The 21,307-nt window shown below is 36.9% G+C and overlaps 1 protein-coding gene across 3 annotated transcripts in view; it reads left to right on the top strand.

Moving 5' to 3' along the window:
- PRKD1 (protein kinase D1) overlaps positions 1 to 14,880 on the top strand; it is a 114,301-nt gene extending 99,421 nt beyond the window's left edge. For all 3 annotated transcript variants that reach the window (XM_058162186.1, XM_058162188.1, XM_058162187.1), the window contains 8 exons: positions 647 to 699; positions 3,282 to 3,354; positions 4,998 to 5,104; positions 7,406 to 7,567; positions 8,379 to 8,477; positions 10,427 to 10,694; positions 12,927 to 13,012; positions 14,191 to 14,880. In XM_058162186.1, coding sequence (XP_058018169.1) covers positions 647 to 699; positions 3,282 to 3,354; positions 4,998 to 5,104; positions 7,406 to 7,567; positions 8,379 to 8,477; positions 10,427 to 10,694; positions 12,927 to 13,012; positions 14,191 to 14,409 — 1,067 coding nt within the window. In that variant the 3' untranslated portion in view covers positions 14,410 to 14,880. The remainder of the gene's footprint in view (positions 1 to 646; positions 700 to 3,281; positions 3,355 to 4,997; positions 5,105 to 7,405; positions 7,568 to 8,378; positions 8,478 to 10,426; positions 10,695 to 12,926; positions 13,013 to 14,190) is intronic.
- Positions 14,881 to 21,307: the final 6,427 nt, after the last annotated feature.

Genomic DNA, 21,307 nt, shown 5'->3' with positions numbered 1-21,307 from the left:
TTTGTTGGGTAGTGAACTAATGTTTAAATAGGATAGTAGATACATGAGTGCAAAGAATGAAATGAAATTCTGCATTTTACCCCAGCACTTAGGTCCATACCAGTGGAGTGGTGCGGTGGCCTAGAGGTGGAACTCTCGCCTCACAATCAGTAGGCTGTGAGTTTGATTCTATGTAAAGGCAGGTATTTCTCTCTTTGGGAAAAATGAGAATATATCTGTTGAACAAAACTCCACATTGGTGACAGGAAGGGCATCCAGGCATCAAAATGCTCTGCTTTCTCCATTCAGTTGCCCAGACTTCACCCTGCAAGGGATTATGGGGTCATTAAAAGATGATGATGATGATGACTTAGATCCATATCAGAAGGCAGGGGTTCAAGTCAGTGTGTTATCAGGTGAGCGGAGTTAGAAGAGGGCATTGTCAGGCAAAATCTAAATATATTTTCATTGCAATTTAATTCTAATTTAATTTGGTTACATAGAAGTGATATATTATTCCTTACTCTTATTACTGTTTTCTTCTTTGCATGTGGCAAGTTCTCACAAATGCATGTATGACTACCTGCTGTTATAGTTTACAGTACTGTAATATTCTTTTATTTGATATTATATGTTATAAAATAATGATTGGATCTTTTCTTTCTAGGAAATATATCCATAAGTATTTCTGTATCCAATTGCGAAGTCCAAGAAAATGTGGTAATTCATTCGTTATTTCCATATTTTATTGTGGCAGTATGATTTTTTCCCATTCTTTACTTGCATTTAAGAATAGTTAAACAAATGAAGACCGTCTCAATTCAAATCTAATTCCATTCACAGTGACATATGTATTTACGTATCTTAGTTATACTAATCTCAGAAACTATAGAAGACATTAAATGAACCTAACAAGAAAAAGCTCCTTCCTTAAACTGACGTTTTCACTGTTGTTACTATACCCACTTTCCTGCTGCATAGCAACCACCCTGCCTGGGTTTCTAGACTTCATTTCCAGGTTGATGGTAGAGTTCCTCTTGTAGACTTACAAATTTGGAGGACTTCAATCTGCTTTCACTAGGTGTGAGATCTGATGCAGCTCAGGAGTTCATGGCTACTATCATAGTCATATGCCTATCCTATGTTTCAAAGGGAACTGAGAGTTGTAGCTGTCAGACTGTTGCACAGTCCATTTGAGGCCTTGGTTGACACCTTGAACAGGAGGTCTGCTGAGACCTTAGATAGGACTGAACCTTTGTAAACCTTTCCTCTCTTGTGGATGCTGTCATTTGCCATGGTATATAGAGGAACTGAGCAAGATAAAATGGGAGAAGTCCTAGAACATTGCTTGGGCCCAACAAGGGATGAACTCATCTGAACATGGGATAGAGATACTATTACGGCCTACTCAGTAGTGATAAGAACAGTGAAGCATCAGTACTTCTCTTCTCTTATTACATTTACAGATAGTATTTTAGATGACATAATACCACCTTGGGTAGAGGGACTGCAGAAATACCCCAGCAGAGCCATGCAGAAGAATTTGTTCAGCATCTATTGGATAAAGTCACTCAAATTTATTTGAGTTGGACACTAGCCTTGTTCTATGTTTAAGGAAGTGCCTAGAGCAAAGTCTTGCCTTGTTATGTGGGAACAATTTGAACCAGTTGGCCTAATAAGTGGACAGGGTCCTTATGACTGTGGACATGGCCACTTGCTTTTTAGTCATTCCCTCCTGACTAATTAAAGCTGCTCAGGGAATGTCATGCGAATGGATTCTAGTGGTGAGAGTTTTTCCTTGGGTGAGCCGGTTGTTTCTCTGCCTCTTGAAATATTAATTCACCCCTTCCTCAAATAACCATCGCTGGACCTCACTATACCGGGCAATTTCTCAGCAGTCTTTGATTCCATCACTCATGATACTTTTCAGCACCTGCTCTAGGGATTGGGCAGCATGTTACTGTACTGTTTCTTCTCCTTTCTCTTGATATCAGTCAGTGGTGATTGCAGAGGAGGGGGAGATCCCTTAGCTTCTACTTTGAGGGGTGCTGCAGGATTCAGTGCAATCTCTGTACCAATTCAACATCTGTGTGAAGTCACTGGGTGAACTCAACCATGGAGTAAGGTATCATCAGTATGCTGATGATAGCAATAGCAGTAACATTTAGACTTACATACCACTTCATGGTGCTTTACAGCACTCATTTTAGCACTATCGTAACTTCTAACAATTGCTGGATTAGCAGTTGGTAAGCAAGGATTATTTGTTTTCTTTTAGAAATGTCTTAGAATTATAGAACTGGGGGAACTTTAGCATTCATCTAGTTGAATCCCATGAATGATTCACTATTGCATCTCTGTCCAATGACCATCCAACCACTGTTAGAAGACCATTAACAAAGGAGCACTCACCACTTAATGTAGTAGCCTAAAACTGACAGCTCATATAGTCTAAACCTCTAGCCTGAATCTGAAGTTGTAACCCAGTGATTCTGAGCCTGGCATAATAGAAAACAAGTCCATTCCCTTCTTTATATGAGAAGTCTTTATATATTTAAACATTGCTATCATATCTCCCCTCAGGTACCTTTTCTATAAGCAATTATACCCATATAATATATAATATAACAACAGAGTTGGAAGGGACCTTGGAGGCCTTCTAGTCCAACCCCCTGCCCAGGCAGGAAACCCTACACCATCTCAGTTAGATGGTTATCCAACATTTTCTTAAAAATTTCCAGTGTTGGAGCATTCACAACTTCTGCAGGCAAGTCGTTCCACTTATTAATTGTTCTAACTGTCAGGAAATTTCTCCTTAGTTCTAAGTTGCTTCTTTCCTTGATCAGTTTCCACCCATTGCTTCTTGTTCTACCCTCAGGTGCTTTGGAGAACAGCCCGACTCCCTCTTCTTCGTGGCAACCCCTGAGATATTGGAACACTGCTATCATGTCTCCCTTTCCTTTAACTGTCCTTTAACTGTCCATCATAGGGCTTGGTTTCCAGATCCTTCACCACCACAGTAGCTTCCTTCGAACTTAATTCCAATTTTCAGTGTCTTTTCTTGAATTGGGTGATACCCAGAATTGGGCCCAGAACTTTGACACAGTATTCAAAATCAGATTGGACTAGGGCAGTGTAGAGTGAAACAATAGAACCTCCTTGACCAAAATTGATTCAAACCTCCTTTACCAACATTTAGAATATTGCCCTTTGTGCAGAATTCAGTGACATGTTTGTTTGCTATTTGCTTTAATTTAAGTTTCAAGAAATTAATCCAAGTTGCAAAATATTTGTATCCACAGGATATCAGTACAGTATATCAAATATTTCCAGATGAAGTTTTAGGATCTGGACAGTTTGGAATTGTTTATGGGGGTAAGACTCTTTACCTATACATTGGGGAAATGAAATAAAATGAAATGTAAATGCAGGATTTGTAGTAATTTAAAATTTGTGTTATGTAAATAGGAAGTTATTCAAAAGGTAATTGCATAGAAAACAAAAGAGAGAATAATTATTTAGTCATTTTCAGCAAGTGGCACAATGTTTTATAATCTGAGATACACTGTTCATGATTATCTGAAAGCACTTTGCAATACTTTCTTTTGCATTTGCATTTTTTGAATTTAAATTCTGAGAAATTTATTCCCCTATAAGTATTACTGTGCTGCTTTTTTAAAATGAAAAATATGCTTTGAAGGCGAGGACTCAAGCTGCTGAACAAAACTCTGAACAAAACTAGCTTCTTTTGAGAGTTGGCTTAATATTCATCCAGTTCTTTTTCTAGAATATCTTGTGGAAAACATGTGCACATACCGGATTATGACTAGCAGCACTTTCTTTCAAGTGCCCTGGTTTGTTTGCTTGGCAAAATTATGGACTATGTTATCTGTAGTTCTTAGACAAGTTTCAAATTTCTTGACATTATACAAAATGTAGAAGCAGAGTTTGCAAATGAAACTCTATTATGTAGTTTGGGTAGGTTCATAGCAGGGATGAAATGCTCCCGGTTTGGACCGGATCACCTGATCCAGTAGTGATGGCGGCTGGTGGTTCGTAGAACTGGTAGCAAAAATCCCTTCCCCCCCTTCCCCCACATGCCCAGCTGAGCCACATGATCATCAGAGGCTTTTTTTACTTTTAAAAGCATTTTTTCTTTGGCCGAAAAAATGCTTTTAAAAGTGAAAAAAAAGCCTCTGATGATCACGTGGCTTAGCTTGGATTGTCAGAACCTTTTCAAAGCATTTTTTCTACAAGTTCTTTGGCCAAAAAGGCTGTAAAAATGCTTTGAAAGGGTTCTGGAGATCAGACAACTCAGCTGGGATCGTCAGAACCCTTTCAAGGCTTTTTTTCCTCTGGTGATCCCAGCTGAGTTGTCTGATCATCACAGGCTTTTTAAAGCATTTTTTTTTTACAAGCCACCCCCACAGAACCAGTAGTAACAAATTTTACATTTCACCCCTGGTTCATAGCCCTTTGCTCTTGCAAATGTGTATAAAAATGTTGGGTAGAACAAGAAAAAGAGAATGGCTCATAACCTTAGTTCTCGTGTGTGTGTGTGTGTGTGTGTGTGTGTGTGTGTGTGTGTGTGAGAGAGAGAGAGAGAGAGAGAGAGAGACAGAGAGACAGACAGAGAGACAGAGAGACAGACAGAGAGAAGAAGAATGAGTTTCTCCTTTGAACATAGGAGATGTTCAGATGACATGTTCAGAATTATCTACAGTTTTAGTAGCAGTACTGTTTTTGCCCCATCAGAAATGTTTAAAAAGGATTAAATGTGAAGGAGATTTATTGCCTTTCGTCTTTATATTTGATGTGGAAAAGGTAGTTGAGAGTGATAGGTATTGTATGCCAAGGTCTCTAGTTGGGGAATATGCCTTGGGTTAACCGTTAATTGGATGACAAAAATTCCCATTCTAAAAGGCAAAACTTGGATTTTATTAAAAAAAAGGTGAATTTTAAAGAGGTGCTGCTTCTTAGAACTGATCATGTTAATTGGCATATTTTTCATCAAACAGGAAAACATCGGAAAACAGGAAGAGATGTAGCAATTAAAATCATTGACAAACTGAGATTTCCAACTAAGCAAGAAAGCCAGCTTCGTAATGAGGTTGCAATTTTACAGGTATCTTTTATTTAATTACCAATTATATACTGTATGTATTTAATTTAGAGCAGGGCAATAAAATTTACTGAGAAAGGCTCCAGCAGGAAAAATCTATGGAAGTAATTTTTATGCTGAATCACCAGATAAAGTTCTCAAGTAATCTCTCTTTTTTAGATAATTTCTAATCTGTTTTAAATACAGGAATTTGGAAATCAAAATGACCAGTATATATGTATGTATGTATGTATGTATGTATGTATGTATGAATGTATGTGTATAGATAGATAGATAGATAGATAGATAGATAGATAGATATAGATATAGATATAGATATAGATATAGATTTATTTATTTATTTATTTATTTATTTATTTATTTATTTATTTATTTATTTATTTATTTATTGTTTAAATTTCTATACCGCCCTTCTCTCAAAGGACTCAGGGCGGTTCACAGCCAAAGTAAGACAATTAATACAAAATTAAAACCAGATTAAAAGAAAAATGTAAAGTTGGCAGAAGATTTAAAACCAATAAAAACCCCATTATTAAAATCCCATTAGGCCAGTCCTGCTCGATGGAACAGAAATGTTTTCAGCTCGCGTTGAAAGGTCCGAAGATCAGGGAGTTGGATAGATATATAGATATAGATAGATATATAGATATAGATAGATATATAGATATAGATATAGATATAGATATATAGATATATAGAGAAGCACGAAGCTGAAGCCTGAAGATGACGAATGAGACTTCGTTGAAACGTTGCCAAGACATTTCCAATTTTACGCGGGAGAAAACCCGAATAACCAAAGACCTACATAGATATATAGATATATATATCAGTGCATATTAAGGTAACAATGTAAGATTAACCCATATCAGTCATTTAGAAAAGGGAGGAACTTGTCGAATGTTTTTGTGTTTGTAGGGGAGTGTGTGTCTATATATGTGTGTGAGGAAGATGGGGGGAGGGAGGGAGGATGGTAGTGGGGAGAGAGAAGAATAAGTTTCTCCTTTGAACACAGACAGATGACATCTTAGGTTCAGAATTATCTAGTTTCAGCAACAGTGTTTACAGCAAGAAAGCCTTCCTGGTTCTAGATGTGAACATCAAGCTTAATGGGGCAGTATACGTTGTTTTACAGTTAGATGCAAATGGCATGGGTTTTAAATCCTAGATGCTAAAGACAAGCTCTTTTCCCAAATGTTAATCTTAATAAATCAGAGACACTACTCCAGTGCTGGGTTGCTCCCAGTTTGGGCCAGTTCTTGCGAACTGGTAGTAAAACCGAAGGGAGGCTCCGGCCACTAATCCCAATGTCACCAGGAAGCTTCTGTGAATGCGCAGAAGCAAGCACGTGTGAGCAACGCAAGCATGTGTGCGCGATCCCGCTGCGAACCAGTAGTAAAGGTGAGTAGAACCCATCCCTGCACTACTCATGGCAAATTCATAGAATTTTATATGATAGATGCTAATGGGGAACATGTTCTTCCAGTGTCAATCCTAATTCATCATAGTTCACTTCACAGACACTTTTAGTTTGTCTTTAGGCCTGGTTCTTGAGTGGAGATTGTGCAGATCACTACAGATCTCCGGAGTAAATATTAAAGAGCAGGGAACATTACTTTGTAAATTTTAAAATACAGGTAGTCCTTGACTTACAACCACAATTGAGCCCAAAATTTCTGTTAGGTATTTGTTAAGTGAGTTTTGCCCCATTTTACAATGTTTCTTGCCACAGTTGTTAAGTGAATCACTGCAGTTGTTAACTTAGTAACACGGTTGTTAAGTGGATTTAGCTTCCCCATTGACTTTGCTTGTCAGAAGGTTGCAAAAGGTGATCATATGACCCCAAAACACTACAACCGTCATGAACATGAGCCAGTTGCCAAGCATTCAAATGTTGATCATGTAACCATGAGGATGCTGTAATGGTCATAAATGTGAAAAACAGTCGTAAGTCACTTTTTTCAATGCTGTTGTAACTTTGAACGATCACAAACTGAACTGTTGTAAGTCAAGGACTTCCTTCCTTTTGTTCTACCACCTATAGAACAAAATAGACCAGTTCCCTATCTAGAGAAAAATGCGAAAGTGTCAGACCAAATTTTTGAAAAGTTCTAAGCAGATTTCTGCTATCCTGGGTACTTAATCAGCACAGTATATTATTCCTAATGTATTTTCTTCCTGCCTTGTTATACTTATACTGGTGCCAAAGGACTTGAAAAATGAATGGCTGCACAATAACCTAATATTTTCTTGTCACTGGATGGAGACAAATTGGCTCATTTAAATAGTGTTTATCTTTTATTATAGAATCTGCATCACCTGGGGGTTGTAAATCTGGAATGCATGTTTGAGACACCAGAAAGAGTGTTTGTTGTTATGGAGAAGCTCCATGGAGATATGTTGGAGATGATTTTGTCAAGTGAAAAAGGAAGGTTGCCAGAACGGATAACCAAGTTTTTAATTACACAGGTAAGGCGAGCCTATTAGGATAGGCATCAAATATGATACTTCATTTCATGTGAGAGTCAATTCTATAAATTAAATATATTTTCAAAAATTCTTTATGTATAAAAGAAGTCATTTAGAAAATGAATGTACAAGCCAATTTTGGCTTTGTTTGGTTTGTAATGTTTTCAGATCTTAATTGGCCTGTCATATTTCTACATTAGTTTGCAGTTTCTTTAAAAAAAAGTCTATAAGGATATTTCATATGTGTTTCTCCTAATTTACACATTTTGTAGGCATTTTTGCATTGTCGACACATTTTTTTACCAGCAGTTTTCCTTTATAGTATTTCACCAGTATACATATTTTTGTTTGGAAAATTGCTGTGCAAAACTCTTAAGAAGTGTGAATACCAAAAATGACTGTGGCATTGTTCATGTATTGATTCAGAAGGTGTGAATTGGTAATTGGATATTAAAATGCAAACTGAACAAAATCTCCAGTGCAATTCAGGTTAAGCAAAGAAATTGTTAAACTGCTTTTTCCTGAATTAGTATGACAGTATGTGCTGGCCAATGTTTTTGTAGAGTCAGCGATAACAATAGAGTATTGGTGACATATTATGGAAACTTAATACTAGGTTCCTCTCATTTTGTAAGTTATTGCTCCAATTTGGAATAGGATCATAAAAATAAAATCTTTAAAATCAGTTCAAATCAATCGCCATCTTTGTGTTTGTTGATGTTATATCACATTTCTAGCATTAATATGTAAAATAAATATTGAATGGCTTTTTTACAGTATATTGCAGCACAGTTAATTTGTTTCTTTGCAGATTCTTGTTGCTTTGAGGCATCTTCATTTTAAAAACATTGTTCATTGTGATCTCAAGCCAGAGAATGTATTGCTAGCATCAGCTGACCCTTTTCCGCAGGCAAGTCAGAATATTTTTCTTTGCAGGAATATAGTTCAATCATTTATTAAAACAAAGCACAAGCTACTGAAAGTGATTTATAACACTCAAACTTTAATTGCATTTCAATGAAATATGAAATTTTTTTGTTTAGAAAATAACATAAGGAAACATGTTTCATTTTCTTGAAGCTGAGCTCCTCAGAGTGTGATTTAATTCTTTCTTCCAATAATGCTTTCCATGACTATAGTCCCATAACACAAGGAATCAGTAACACTTATCACTTTATACCTCTATACATTGCAAAATGTGAATCAATGCATCTTGATTTTAATATGAATTATATGGATGTAGATTAAATTATATGTGAGAATCCACATGATACTTTCTAGATTTTCTTTGTGTGCATCTGTATATAACAGAGAACTTAAAACTTGGCAACTTTAAGACTTATGGATTTCAACTCCCAGAATTCTCCAGCCAGCTATTCAATTCTGGGAATTGAAGTCCACAAGTCTTAAAGCTGCCAAGTTTGGGGACGCCCTGGTATATACCGTGTTTCCCCAAAAATAAGACCCTATCTTATATTTTTTTGAACCCTGAAATAAGTGCTTGGCCTTATTGCCATGTGCTCAAAAGCCCGATTGGGCTTATTATCAGAGGATGTCTTGTGTTGGAGTAAACAGGGTAAGTTAGTTAGCTACCATGGGGAATTCTGGCATTGTCATTGCCTCTTATAATATAAGCTTTAAGTTATGTGAAGAGGAGTTCCAGATTGTAACTTAAGTGAAATGTTTTAGTGTATCTAAATCTGCATAATTTGTGCTATAAACTCTCTATGAAGTACAGTACACTTGCCAGTATAGAGACTGGGCATAGATGAAGCTTGTTCTTCCTGGTTGTAGTCAAAGCCAAATTCCTAGGGGCAACTGATTGATTTTCTATGATGATAAAACAGCAGCTTCCTTCTCTCCTGGAATTCAGTAGTTTTCTTAGCTTTCAAGCAATGCCTCTATGCAAGTTTTGAATAACAAAGAACAAGTAATCAAGTCAGAAAACATACATGCCTGTCTTTACCTTTCTTTCTTTCTTTCTTTCTTTCTTTCTTTCTTTCTTTCTTTCTTTCTTTCTTTCTTTCTTTCTTTCTTCCTTCCTTCCTTCCTTCCTTCCTTCCTTCCTTCCTTCCTTCCTTCCTTCCTTCCTTCTTTCCTTCCTTCCTTCCTTTCCATGCCCAAAACGCTTGCTTGGACATGGAGGAAAAGTAAAGCAATCAACTAAATTCATGTACAACTTCACTTGTATTTCAAATATATGAGGAAATTAGTTTGTTAATATTGCTAGGGAAATGTATGGCCTGATATTAATACATCATATACATTCTATAAGAAACGGCATTTACTATTCCTTTCCTTCATTTTCTCTATAGCTCTACTATTGCTGCTTACATTGTAAGGCTTTGAATGTACTTAAGTTGTTTCAAAACCCATACTACTACTACTGCTACTGCTACTACTACTACTACACAGTCAATTGCAAAAGCTTTACTCAGAACAGCTTACATGCTACAATGATAACTTTAACACTATATAACATCAGCATCTGCCTATCCCAGATCATTGGGAAGGACTTGATAGGTGGATAAAAATGCCAAATCCAGTCTGAACATCTGGCTGTATGATGAACCACAATGAACCATAATAATATCACTCTTTTTTGAAGTTATCAAAAATAATAGGGATTCTAGCTTCCAACTATTTTTGTCCATTACCAAATGGACATCATACCAAATCTATCACTTTTCTGCAGTAGGTGAGAGTATCTTTTACAACAAACGAGTGAGATGTATGTGGGAAGGAGGGGGCAGTTATCAGGATATCAGTTATTCCATTGTATAAGTAAAAAGTAATTTATCTGATATTAGATATAGTACTACTTCATAAGAGTTGTCTCATCAATTTTGTACCAAATAGGTGAAGCTTTGTGATTTTGGTTTTGCCCGGATTATTGGAGAGAAGTCATTCAGACGTTCACTTGTAGGTACTCCAGCATATCTTGCACCTGAAGTTCTGAGAAACAAAGGATACAACAGATCACTTGATATGTGGTCTGTTGGGGTCATTATCTATGTTAGCCTCAGTGGTACTTTTCCATTCAATGAAGATGAAGATATTCATGATCAAATCCAGAATGCTGCTTTTATGTACCCACCTAATCCTTGGAAGGAAATCTCTCATGAAGGTATCTACTTACTCACTTATTTACTTTTTTATTTGTTTATTTATTGTACTTGTATATCTATTAATTAAATATATTTTGCCTTCCCATAGATGTTCTCATATATAATAATGACAATTCAACAACAACAAAAAAAGGAGGGGCAAGTTAGCTATTTAACAATGACTATCACAGGCAGAGGGGGCCAGTTCTCATGGGACTAGCCAGCCCCATGAGTGGACTTCTCTCCCCCCACCAAGCTGCAGAGCCAGATTTTGACCCCTTTGCAAAAGACTAAGAAATTGGGGCTTTCCTTCTCTGTGGGGGAGGGATGTTCCACAAAGCAGGACAGAAAAAGGTCTCTTCCTAGACCCTGCCAATCAAAATTGTTTGACTGATGGGTTCTGCATCATACCTTCCCTGCCAGATTGAGTGACAACAGGTTGATGAGATATGGCAAGGCTGATTCTGTAGGTAACTTGGTTCTATGCCATGTAGTGCTTTATAGATGATGACCAACCTCTTGAATTGGGCCCAGAAGCAAACTGGTATCCCATGTATCTTGATCCCATGGAGCAAGAGTGTTAAATGTACTCTTCTTTGGCCACTCACTATGGAGCACATTCTGCACCATCTGAAGATTCCAGATACTTTTGGGGAGTACCTAAAGGGGATCTTAATTTCTAAAATGGAAACTTAGTATAAAATGTCAGACAAATTATGCTAAAGACACATTCTTAATTCTCTTATTGAGAATAGCAAATCATGTTTAACCAAGAAAAAATAAATTGAAGAATACATGGACGTGCATGTTTTATAGCCAGAACTAAGTGTTCATAGGAACAATACATTACAAGCCACCTTCATGTATTTCCTGATATAAAGAGGAACCATGTAATGATGGAGAGCATTTCTACATCCCTGGAAGTGATTTGGTATTTGCTGTTTTAGCTGTAATGGGCATGTGTTGAGGGTGGATATCTGGAGAAGAATACCTAATATTTTTATTTATTTATTTATTTTATTTATTTCATCAAGCATGTATTTTATGACAGATACAAGTGTAAACATAATTATAAATACATTAAAGGATACAAATAAAAGAAAACATGAGGACAGGAACGGTAGGCACGCTGGTGCGCTTATGCACGCCCCTACAGACCTCTTAGGAATGGGGTGGGGTCTACTACAGTCTAAGGTTAAAGTTTTGGGGATTTGGGAAAGAAACCACAGAGCCAGGTAGAGCATTCCAGGCGTTGACAACTCTGTTACTGAAGTCATATTTTCTGCAGTCTGGATCGGTTTATCATGAGTTTGTATCTATTGTGTGCTCTTGTATTGTTTTTGTTGAAGCAGATGATTTTATGTACTATGCTTAAGTCAGACCGAAGACAACAAAGTTCTAAGTTGTCTAAGCCCAAAATTTCGAGTCTGGTGGCATAAGGTATTTTGTTGTGAGCAGAGGAGTGGAGGATTCTTTTTGTGAAATATCTCTGGACTCGTTCAATTTATACTTGTTCAATTTACACAATTTATACCCCTTCAGTTTATACTCGTTCAATATATAGAAGCTCTTTCCCTTGAACCAAATCTACATAATGCATGGAAGTAAGATACATTTAACAGTGCTAATAACACTTTCATTTTATAATATTTTACCATATGAGCAACCAATGAAGTCTATTGGACCTTTTCCAGTTGTAATTGTCCTCCCACCCTAAAACACTGCAACACTGATTTAGGAGAATGGAACAGCTAGAGAATAAGTTTCTTTAAAAAGCCCTATGTTGAATTACAGTATCATATTCTATATATAAAACCATGTTTTGAAATCTCCTATTTCGTACAAATGCTAGTATAATCATATTGATTTGTCTGTAGAGAATAGATATATCAGCACACAAGAAGACCATATTTCACTTTTTACCACTATAGTTTTCCAGCCAAACAGCTTGTCTGGCAATGAAAACTGCACAGAGAAAAGCCAAAACAAGAAGTTGGATATTATATGTTAAGGTCCTGCCCATTAAGCTGTTGAATCAAAATGTCAAAATAAGACTGATACGATTGCCTCCTTTCTGTTCAGTTGAACTTCTCTTCTTAATGCATTTAAGCTACAGCTTTTGATCAGAATGGATGACAAAAACAGAATTATTACTTTGGCCTTCCTGTTTTGACTTTGTTATTGCATGATATTCGAGCATATTTTAGAGAATGGTTTTCCTCTGAAATTGAATTTTCTCTCTCTCTCTCTAGCTATTGATCTCATAAATAATTTGTTGCAAGTTAAAATGAGAAAACGTTACAGTGTGGACAAGACATTAAGCCACCCCTGGCTGCAGGTAATGCTATAAATTTCTTGCCTTTTACCTCTTTTTTTTTATTTGTAGTTCAGATAACAGTTTACCACAATTGCTACAAATTTGAGCACAATTACCTGGACATGTGAAAAACAAGGGGCTGGTTTAAATGCTAATAGCCTCATGTCCAGACTGGTTAAGTATATGATGAGATTTCCAGAGTGCAAGTGTTGTGACCAAGGCCCAAGTAGTGATTACCAAACACAATTCAGTCCTCAACAAACTTATTTTATTAAAACAGCTGAGAATTAATTCATTCTTAGTTTAGTCCAAAACAAAATTCTTAATAAACAGTCGTCAGCCTCATCACCAACCTTTGATGTCTTTGGCAACCTGCCAAAGGCTTTTCTTGTCAAAACTCCCACAAAGTTCAAGAGATGCTGATAAGAAGCACTGAAATCAACATTGCTTTTCTACAAAGAACCCAACAACTCATTGTTGCTCTTTTAAGCTTTATGGCAGTAGCCAATCATCTTCTGGCCTTACTCCCGAGTTGTCCGTTTTTCTTCAGCTGCTCTTGCCTTCTGCAGCTCTTCGCATGCGTGCACTAGGAACAGGCTTCTCCTGTTCCTCTGCCTCTCTGCTGTCTGCCTCTGGAGGCTCCGGAGTCCGTGCATTGCTCCCAGATGGCCCTGGCCCCATCTCTGCCTCCGATGCAGATTTCTTTTCCAGGCTTTTTTCCTCCCCAGCCTCCTCATGGTCTGACTCTGTTGCCAGGTCCGCGGGCTGCTGGTGGACCACAACACTAAGTGTAATTCTACTTGAATTGTATACAGTGTTGCTTAGATGACAAGACGTTATGATCCACCCCATACTTTACATGATGAATATCCTGGGTTCAGAAGTGCCAGAATCCTGGAAGACTATTGCCATTTAGATACACCATCTTTCCCCAAACTGGCATCTCTGACATGATTGGATTTCAAATCCCATCCCCAAGCCTCAATGACCTAGGAATCCTGGAACATAGATTAAACTGAAATAGTTGAACTAATGGTCCCTCTGCATATTAAGGTGAATCTATATGTATACATTTAAAAAGTAAGGTCTCTGTGTGTGTTTCGTATCCCTTATTACTAGAATATGAAGTGTTTACGATATTGTTTATACGCTCAGTGGGTTTTCTGAATATTAATTAAAATTGTTATTTTATTTTACAGGATTATCAAGCCTGGCTAGATTTGAGGGAACTTGAATGCAAAATAGGCGAGCGTTATATCACCCATGAAAGTGACGATTCCCGGTGGGAACAATATGCAGGAGACAATAGTTTACAGTATCCAGCACACCTTATGAGTCGAAGCCCTAACCACAATGAAAATCCTGAACCAGAAGAAGCAGAGTTGAAAGCCCTCAGTGAGCGTGTCAGCATCCTTTGAATCGCAATCTGTCAAAACACTGTGGAATTTAATAAATACATACGGTCATGTTTAACTTTTGCTTTGTAGAACATGCCATTAATTTCTGTCAGATGAGAACAAAGCTGTTATGCTGTTACCACCATTGATGTATGGGAGTTGCCAAGACAAATCAACAGATTATTAGTATTGCTATTATTATTTGTGAACGAACGTGTTATATTAACAAAACAAAAAAAGTTCCCGGGAATATTCACCTGTTGTTGTGAATGATTTCTGTTTTATGTTGAGCATTCAGACCTGTTTCCACTGTGCCTTTTTGGGTGAAGATTTCCTCTTAGTCAAACTTTTCTGTCTCAGATGGAACTGACTGATCTTTGATTTTATGTGCAGCATGGACTAGCATTGTTTGCAAACTCTTGAAGAGTAGATTACTACCACTGTTCTGTGAACAACTTTTTACTGTTTTTTAAAATAAAGTTAAGGACTTGCGTTTTTTGTTTTTGCCATGAAACAATGTATTGGCATCAGGGGTGGGTTCTACTTACCTTTACTACCGGTTCGCAACGGGATCGCAGATTGTCTATGATGACATCTGGGTGGGCGGGTGGAGCTTGCCCCCAGTATTACTACCGGTTCGCAAGAACTGGACTGAACTGGGGGCAACCCACCACTGATTGGCATCCTCATACCAGGAAGCATGCGTAGAAATTGTACAGTTGCACAGTAAATGTGCAGCCTGCTTTTAAGCATGGACACCTTATAATGGAAAGTGCAGCCTCTTCTTAGTAGCTTATTTTCTTGTTCTAATACCAGTCTGCTGTAAAAGTACATTTAGAAGCTGAGCAACATGATATTTTCATGAATGTTTTGAATAAAATTCTGCTTAAAGCACTCAAAACTTTGAATTACTTTGCCAGAGTCAGTGGTTGCCAGGCTTAATCCAAGAGCATTTGTTGAATAATAATTATAAATACTGCAAAATAACTATCTAACCCCAAACTTGTTTTACCTCTCAAAATAGGCTTCTTTATTTTTGCTTCCCTGTATGCTTCAGAATTACTTCTGATAACATTTAAAGTTCTTTTATTCTTGCTTGATGATGCAAAATGTGATTGCTGCCCTTTCAGAGAGTCTATAGACCACTGAGAAAAATAGTTGTGTAATAAGGCAGGACACTCTTATATATCCCTCAGCCATCTTATAACTAAAATAAGTCAGCCCCTGAGTCTGTCAACCCTTTTATCAGAATTTTTTCACATGATTCACATTAAAGGAAAGAAATATGAGAAATTGTTGGCACAGCACTAGATTATTTATTCTTTTCAAAATAATCATAAAGCAATGTTGTAGTTCTGAAGATAATTAGAATAGGTATATTATTCTAACCTAATCAATTACTTACAATGCTTTTTTCATAAAACCAGCTTCAGCAATCAGCTTGTTGTCTTTTCAATGAAGGTATTGACAGATCATGGTTGAGATTCAGTGGCCAATAACAGGGTTGTATCTTTGGGGTAAATGAATTTCCCAAGATCAATGAGTCACTTTTAGTAAGAATTTGTAGTTATTTCCAGGGGAATGAGAGTAGGAGGTAAAATAAATCTTTTGTACATTTAATTCATTTTATTTTCAGGTTGTAGAACTTACATACCAAGATAAAAGGATCAGAAGCTGATATCACTGACAGAAGAAAATGCTGATTGAGATGTAATGCTTATATCCAGAAGTGACCTTACAGTCCCAGAACAAAATCAATTTTTAAGCTATGCAAAGGTGCTCTCAGCACACCAACCCAAGCAATTTACTATTTCATTAGTAATTCTTCAAAGCTAACTTTTTATAATGCATCTCCATTTCCTTTGAATAATAGTTGCTAGACCTTATTTAATGGTAAATCTGTTACTTATTTTTAAAATGTATTTATAAATACTGCCCATCTGTGCCCGCAAACCAGTCAGCAAAACAAAAGGACAAAAAGATTTTTCTTTGCAACAAGCAGAAGATCAGCAAACTGTAGCTATTACTGGACCCTGCAAAGTAGAGATGGAAGCAACAAGAATTGTCTAAGGAAGGAATGTTAGGAGTAAGTTGATACAGAAATGACATGCTTTTGTATATTTATAACTCTTGCCTCTAATTCAGTTTGTGCCTTAAAATCTATGCTGACTCCTGGTGACCATCTGGACTAGTCTTTAATTTTCTCAGGTTTTTGGAAGTGGTTTGTCAATTTGTCCCTAGGCCGAGACAAATTGACTGGTCCAAAGTCACTCGAACAACTTTGTGCCTCACGGTCGCCCAATTTCTAACCTGGTGCCACTAGACCAGACTGGCTCAAAGAATTAATAGAGTTAATTCCAAAGTAGTTCATAGAAGAAGGCAATGTATAACCTCGTCACAAACTGCTTCTTTATGTATTAAAGGAAAGGCTTCATGCTATGCTTGTAAACAATCTGGAAATGTGATATTGATTCAGGAGCAGTGCTCTATATTCATTTCAAAGGGCACAAAGAATGCATTGCAGTATTTTAAGGAGTTGTATTTAAGGCATAAATAGCCAGTTTGGTGTAGTGGTAAAGCCACCAGAAAGAAACAAATCAGAAGGGCAGGACTTCTCCTCCCTTAGGAACAAAACCAGCTGTGCAGCTTTCAGACAACTGTTACCTCTTAGCCCTAGGAAGAGGCAACGGCAAATCACTTCCAAAAATATTCTTGACAAAAATATTGTCAAGAAGACTGCGGGAACTAACGGGCATGCATGAATAGTAAAAACTGACTGGAAAAAAACCAAAATAACCGTAAATAAGACATGAACAATTATGATCAGATAAGATCTTCCCAAAGAATCACAGTGGTGTGAAAAAGTTTAGGTGCCCCTAATCAGACTCTATCCTGAATTATCTACATTTTCACATGCTAAGACAGCTGATTAGAAAAGCCTAAGGTGGTTGACCATACACGAATATTGTGAATTTGGGTCTTCAGAAAGAACACAATACCATTCAAAAGACGAACTGCAGTGCTTTAATTCCAAAATTAGAAAGGTCTGATATCTTCTAAATATTTTCTTCATTATTCTAAATAATGAAGAAAAGCTACTCAGTGCATGGTGAAAGACGATAAATTTTTATTTGGCCAAGTTTTGTTCCTAGCACTGAAAGTAACTTTAAGGGCTCAACCTTGGAAAATATTAAGCAAATTAAACTTTGAAGGTAATTTACAATAAAAAAAAAATTCGCGGTAGTGTTTTGGAATTTATGTAACTATTTTGAAAATGTAGACAATTACACTATGAAATAGCATTTGATAGTTTATGATTATAGGATGATATTATTTGTAACCCATGATGCTTGTATCTGTGCAGACCTTTGTGTCCTCAGAACATCAGAGAAAAGAAGTCAACACATAATATATTCATACTTTGAGCAAGGAACATATCCGATGTAAAAGTTCTTTTCTTCTGAGCAGTTGTATTTCCATACATATTTCTTAGCTATCAGACAAACAATGTAATAAAATTGGTATTCTTGTGGTACCCTCCCGAGCTACAACATTGAAGTTCCACTCTCACCTCATAAAACTATTGCAGTCAAAGAAGAAGAAAATAGGACTACACAATCAAGCACCAATTTAATCAAATTATTAAAAAGTATTCTGAAACAGAATCATAGGCAACTTGAAACCTCCAGAAAAGCCCTACTCGTCAAATTAGTTAATTTTTAGAACCCTACAACTCCATCTACTACTGCTGTCATTGTCATAGCTCTCTGACACTAGCAGCAAACTGACAGATCCTAATCCCTGCTATGAAGATACCCCAGTAAAGTATCGGATGTCACTTTCTTGGACTGATCAACTTTCTAGTATTGAGACAATCCTCATCTCAAATTTGCAATGAGAAGAAGACATTTTGGAGAATGCTGTGCCAGTGTAACCATGTGATATGACTTGTGCAACAGTTCCCAAGGACTGCCTTGCCTGGGTGTGGAAGCATGTCCTCTTGTTATCCCAAGAAAGAACCACCCAAGCTCAGTAAGCTGATGTCACACCTATAGTAGCAAGGATCCATGAGCGAGACACTGTCTGTCATTCTAACCTGTTCCCTCCAAAGCAATATTGCAAGCTGCAGAAAACATATGTGATCTGCAGGCTTGCATATAAGATGCTTGCTGAAAGAAAGAAGAAGTTGGAATAGAACTGAGTTCATAGGTTGCTTTCGTTAGTGAAATTTCTTTCTGCGAGTCCCTGAATTGTGAAATTCTGGAGTATTTTCTGAGGTGGCTCAGTGGCTAAGACACTGAGCTTGTTGATCAAGAAAGGTCGGCAGTTCGGCAGTTTGAATCCCTAGTACAGGTGTCCTGCATGAGCTGGGGGTTGGACTAGATGACCTCCAAGGTCCCTTCCAACTCTGTTACTGTTACTAACCAATAGTGTTAAGGTAAGACTGACTTGACATAATTTCTCCTCTTTGACAGTAAGAATCACCATTGGCTTAGAATCTCTTCTGTGAACGAAAGAAGTTGTTTTGTACATTACAAGCCATTTCAGGATACAAGCTGGTAAGTTTACCTGTTGACACTATTGTGAAACTATAGAGGAAAATGCACAGCATGCTTCCTTGAGCTCAGAAGATACATGTTTTTGTCATAGCTGGGAAGAAATATAGGAGGCAACTTGGTGTCCTGTAGCTGTTTTGGACTTCTAATTTCCTTCATCCCCAGGCATTATGTCCAATGCTGAAACAACATCAGTTGCTTTTTCTCGAACTCAGAGATAGAAAAACCATTATCTAGAACTCCTACAATAAAAGTAAGTTTTAGAGTGGTTTAAGCCTCAGTTGCTTCTATTTTATTTTCATCAAAGAATTTTAAGCTACTTTATTTGTTCTCAGAAGATACCTTTTGAACTGGGCAGTCCAGTGAAAAAACAATTTATATTCAATATCCTTGCAAATATTTTCAAAACAAATCAGCTATGTTTTGTTGTGTCTAAATGATGTGGAATATAAAGAAAACACAAAGCCAACTGAAAAACCAACAACTTCCTCGGATGTGGCACAAACTGTCTCATTATCTTCTATTGTATTGTTTTCATTTAAAATTCTTTTAATCACGGAATGCCAACTGAATCATTGCTCTGCACAAACATACATACACACAAACAATAATGGTCTACAAGAGAACTTGCTTTTGAAAATGTGTCAAAATTGGAGATACAGGCAAGAAAACAACATAAATGTGGCTTTTGTATAGTTGAATTTTTCACAATTATTATAATTAAGTCAAATTTGCTTGGACAATAGCAGGATACATGAAATCTGCAAAGTATTTAACTTTCATTGTATTTTAAAACTTACGAAACCTGTTTGTTGTTGGAAGTTATACCTAGAGATTAAAACTGAAAGAAAAAAGGGCGCAAATTAGTGTATAATCTTTCAAAAGGCTGCATTTTGAATGAGATGTTTGCTTTCCAACTCAGAAGCTGGATCTTATTTCATGGCCAAAGCTTGCTTTGAATTACACCCTTGAAAGTGCAACAGAAGAAATTGGCAAGGGTAGAGGAAATGAGGTGACTATTGTGCCGAAATGAATATGTTGTTATTTGTGTGTTTGAGTTATGTAGCCTGATTTTTTTTAGGAACAGAAAGGGGTGTGTTAAAAACAAACAAATGGATCATCTATATAGAATCAAGATCATGTGAAGTGTTAATACCACTTTATAATGCCTTGGTAAGGCCACCCTTGGAATATTGCATTCAGTTTTGGTTGCCGTGATGTAAAAAAGATGTTGAAACTCTAGAAAGAGTGCAGAAAAGAGCAACAAAGATGATTAGGGGACTGGAGGCTAAAACATATGAAGAATGGTTGCAAGAACTCGGTATGTCTAGTTTAATGAAAAGAAGGACTAGGGGAGACATGATAGCAGTGTTCCAATATCTCAGGGGTTGCCACAAATAAGAGGGAGTTGAACTATTCTCCAAAGCACCTAAGGGTAGAACAAGAAGCAATGGGTGGAAACTAATCAAGGAGAGAAGCAACTTAGAACAAAGGAGAAATTTCCAAAGGAGAAGTTAGAACAATCAATAAGTGGAACAACTTGCCTGAAGAAGTTGTGAATGCTCCAACACTGGAAATTTTTAAGAAAATGTTGGATAGCCATTTGTCTGAAATGGTGTAGAGTTTCCTGCCTGGGCAGGGTGTTGGACTGGAGGACCTCCAAGGTCCCTTCCAACTCTGTTATTATGTTATGTTATGTTATATGAAACGAGAATCCTGTAGCCACAGTATGGCTTGTTAATCCAATTTCAATCTAAATATGCCCTTGTTCTTTTTTTTTAACTTTATGGTCTAAGTGTTGCAGCTGCAGATCATCTTACAATATGTTTTTATTTGCTACGCTTGAGTTTCCCATCATGGAATTCCATGCTTAATCACTGCCTTCTTGTTTCAGCCTTTCTTCAGGACCAACTGTCCAGTCTACCCCATATGCAAAATGAGTTGAATGCATACTATAAACTTCAGAATAGCCATTACTATTACTAAAGTTTGGAGCTCAAAAAACAACAACAAAAAAACAACAACACATGTATTCTGAGACTTCATTTAAAGGTCAGAGCAAAAGTGGGTAATTTTGTATAGCACGGTGTTTCAAATGTTCTGTTTATAGAAACACTGAATTGGGATGTTTGAAACTTTGAGGGCTATTTCAAGTTTTTTTACACTCAAAATAAAACATGGATAGTTGGAACAAAACAAAGCAAATTGTTTGGATGAAATGTTTTTAGTGGAACTAAATTTCTTCAGGTTTGAAAGAATCTACATTTCACGCATTCCTCTATTATTGCTTTGGAAATGGATAACCTGCACTGTTACAAGAAAGTTTTCTGTCTGTCTGTCTGTCTGTCTGTCTGTCTGTCTGT

Source organism: Ahaetulla prasina, chromosome 1 (genome assembly GCF_028640845.1).
Source record: "Ahaetulla prasina isolate Xishuangbanna chromosome 1, ASM2864084v1, whole genome shotgun sequence".
In the NCBI taxonomy this organism is placed as follows: Eukaryota; Metazoa; Chordata; class Lepidosauria; order Squamata; family Colubridae; genus Ahaetulla; species Ahaetulla prasina.
This window is presented reverse-complemented; position numbering and strand designations above follow the sequence as displayed.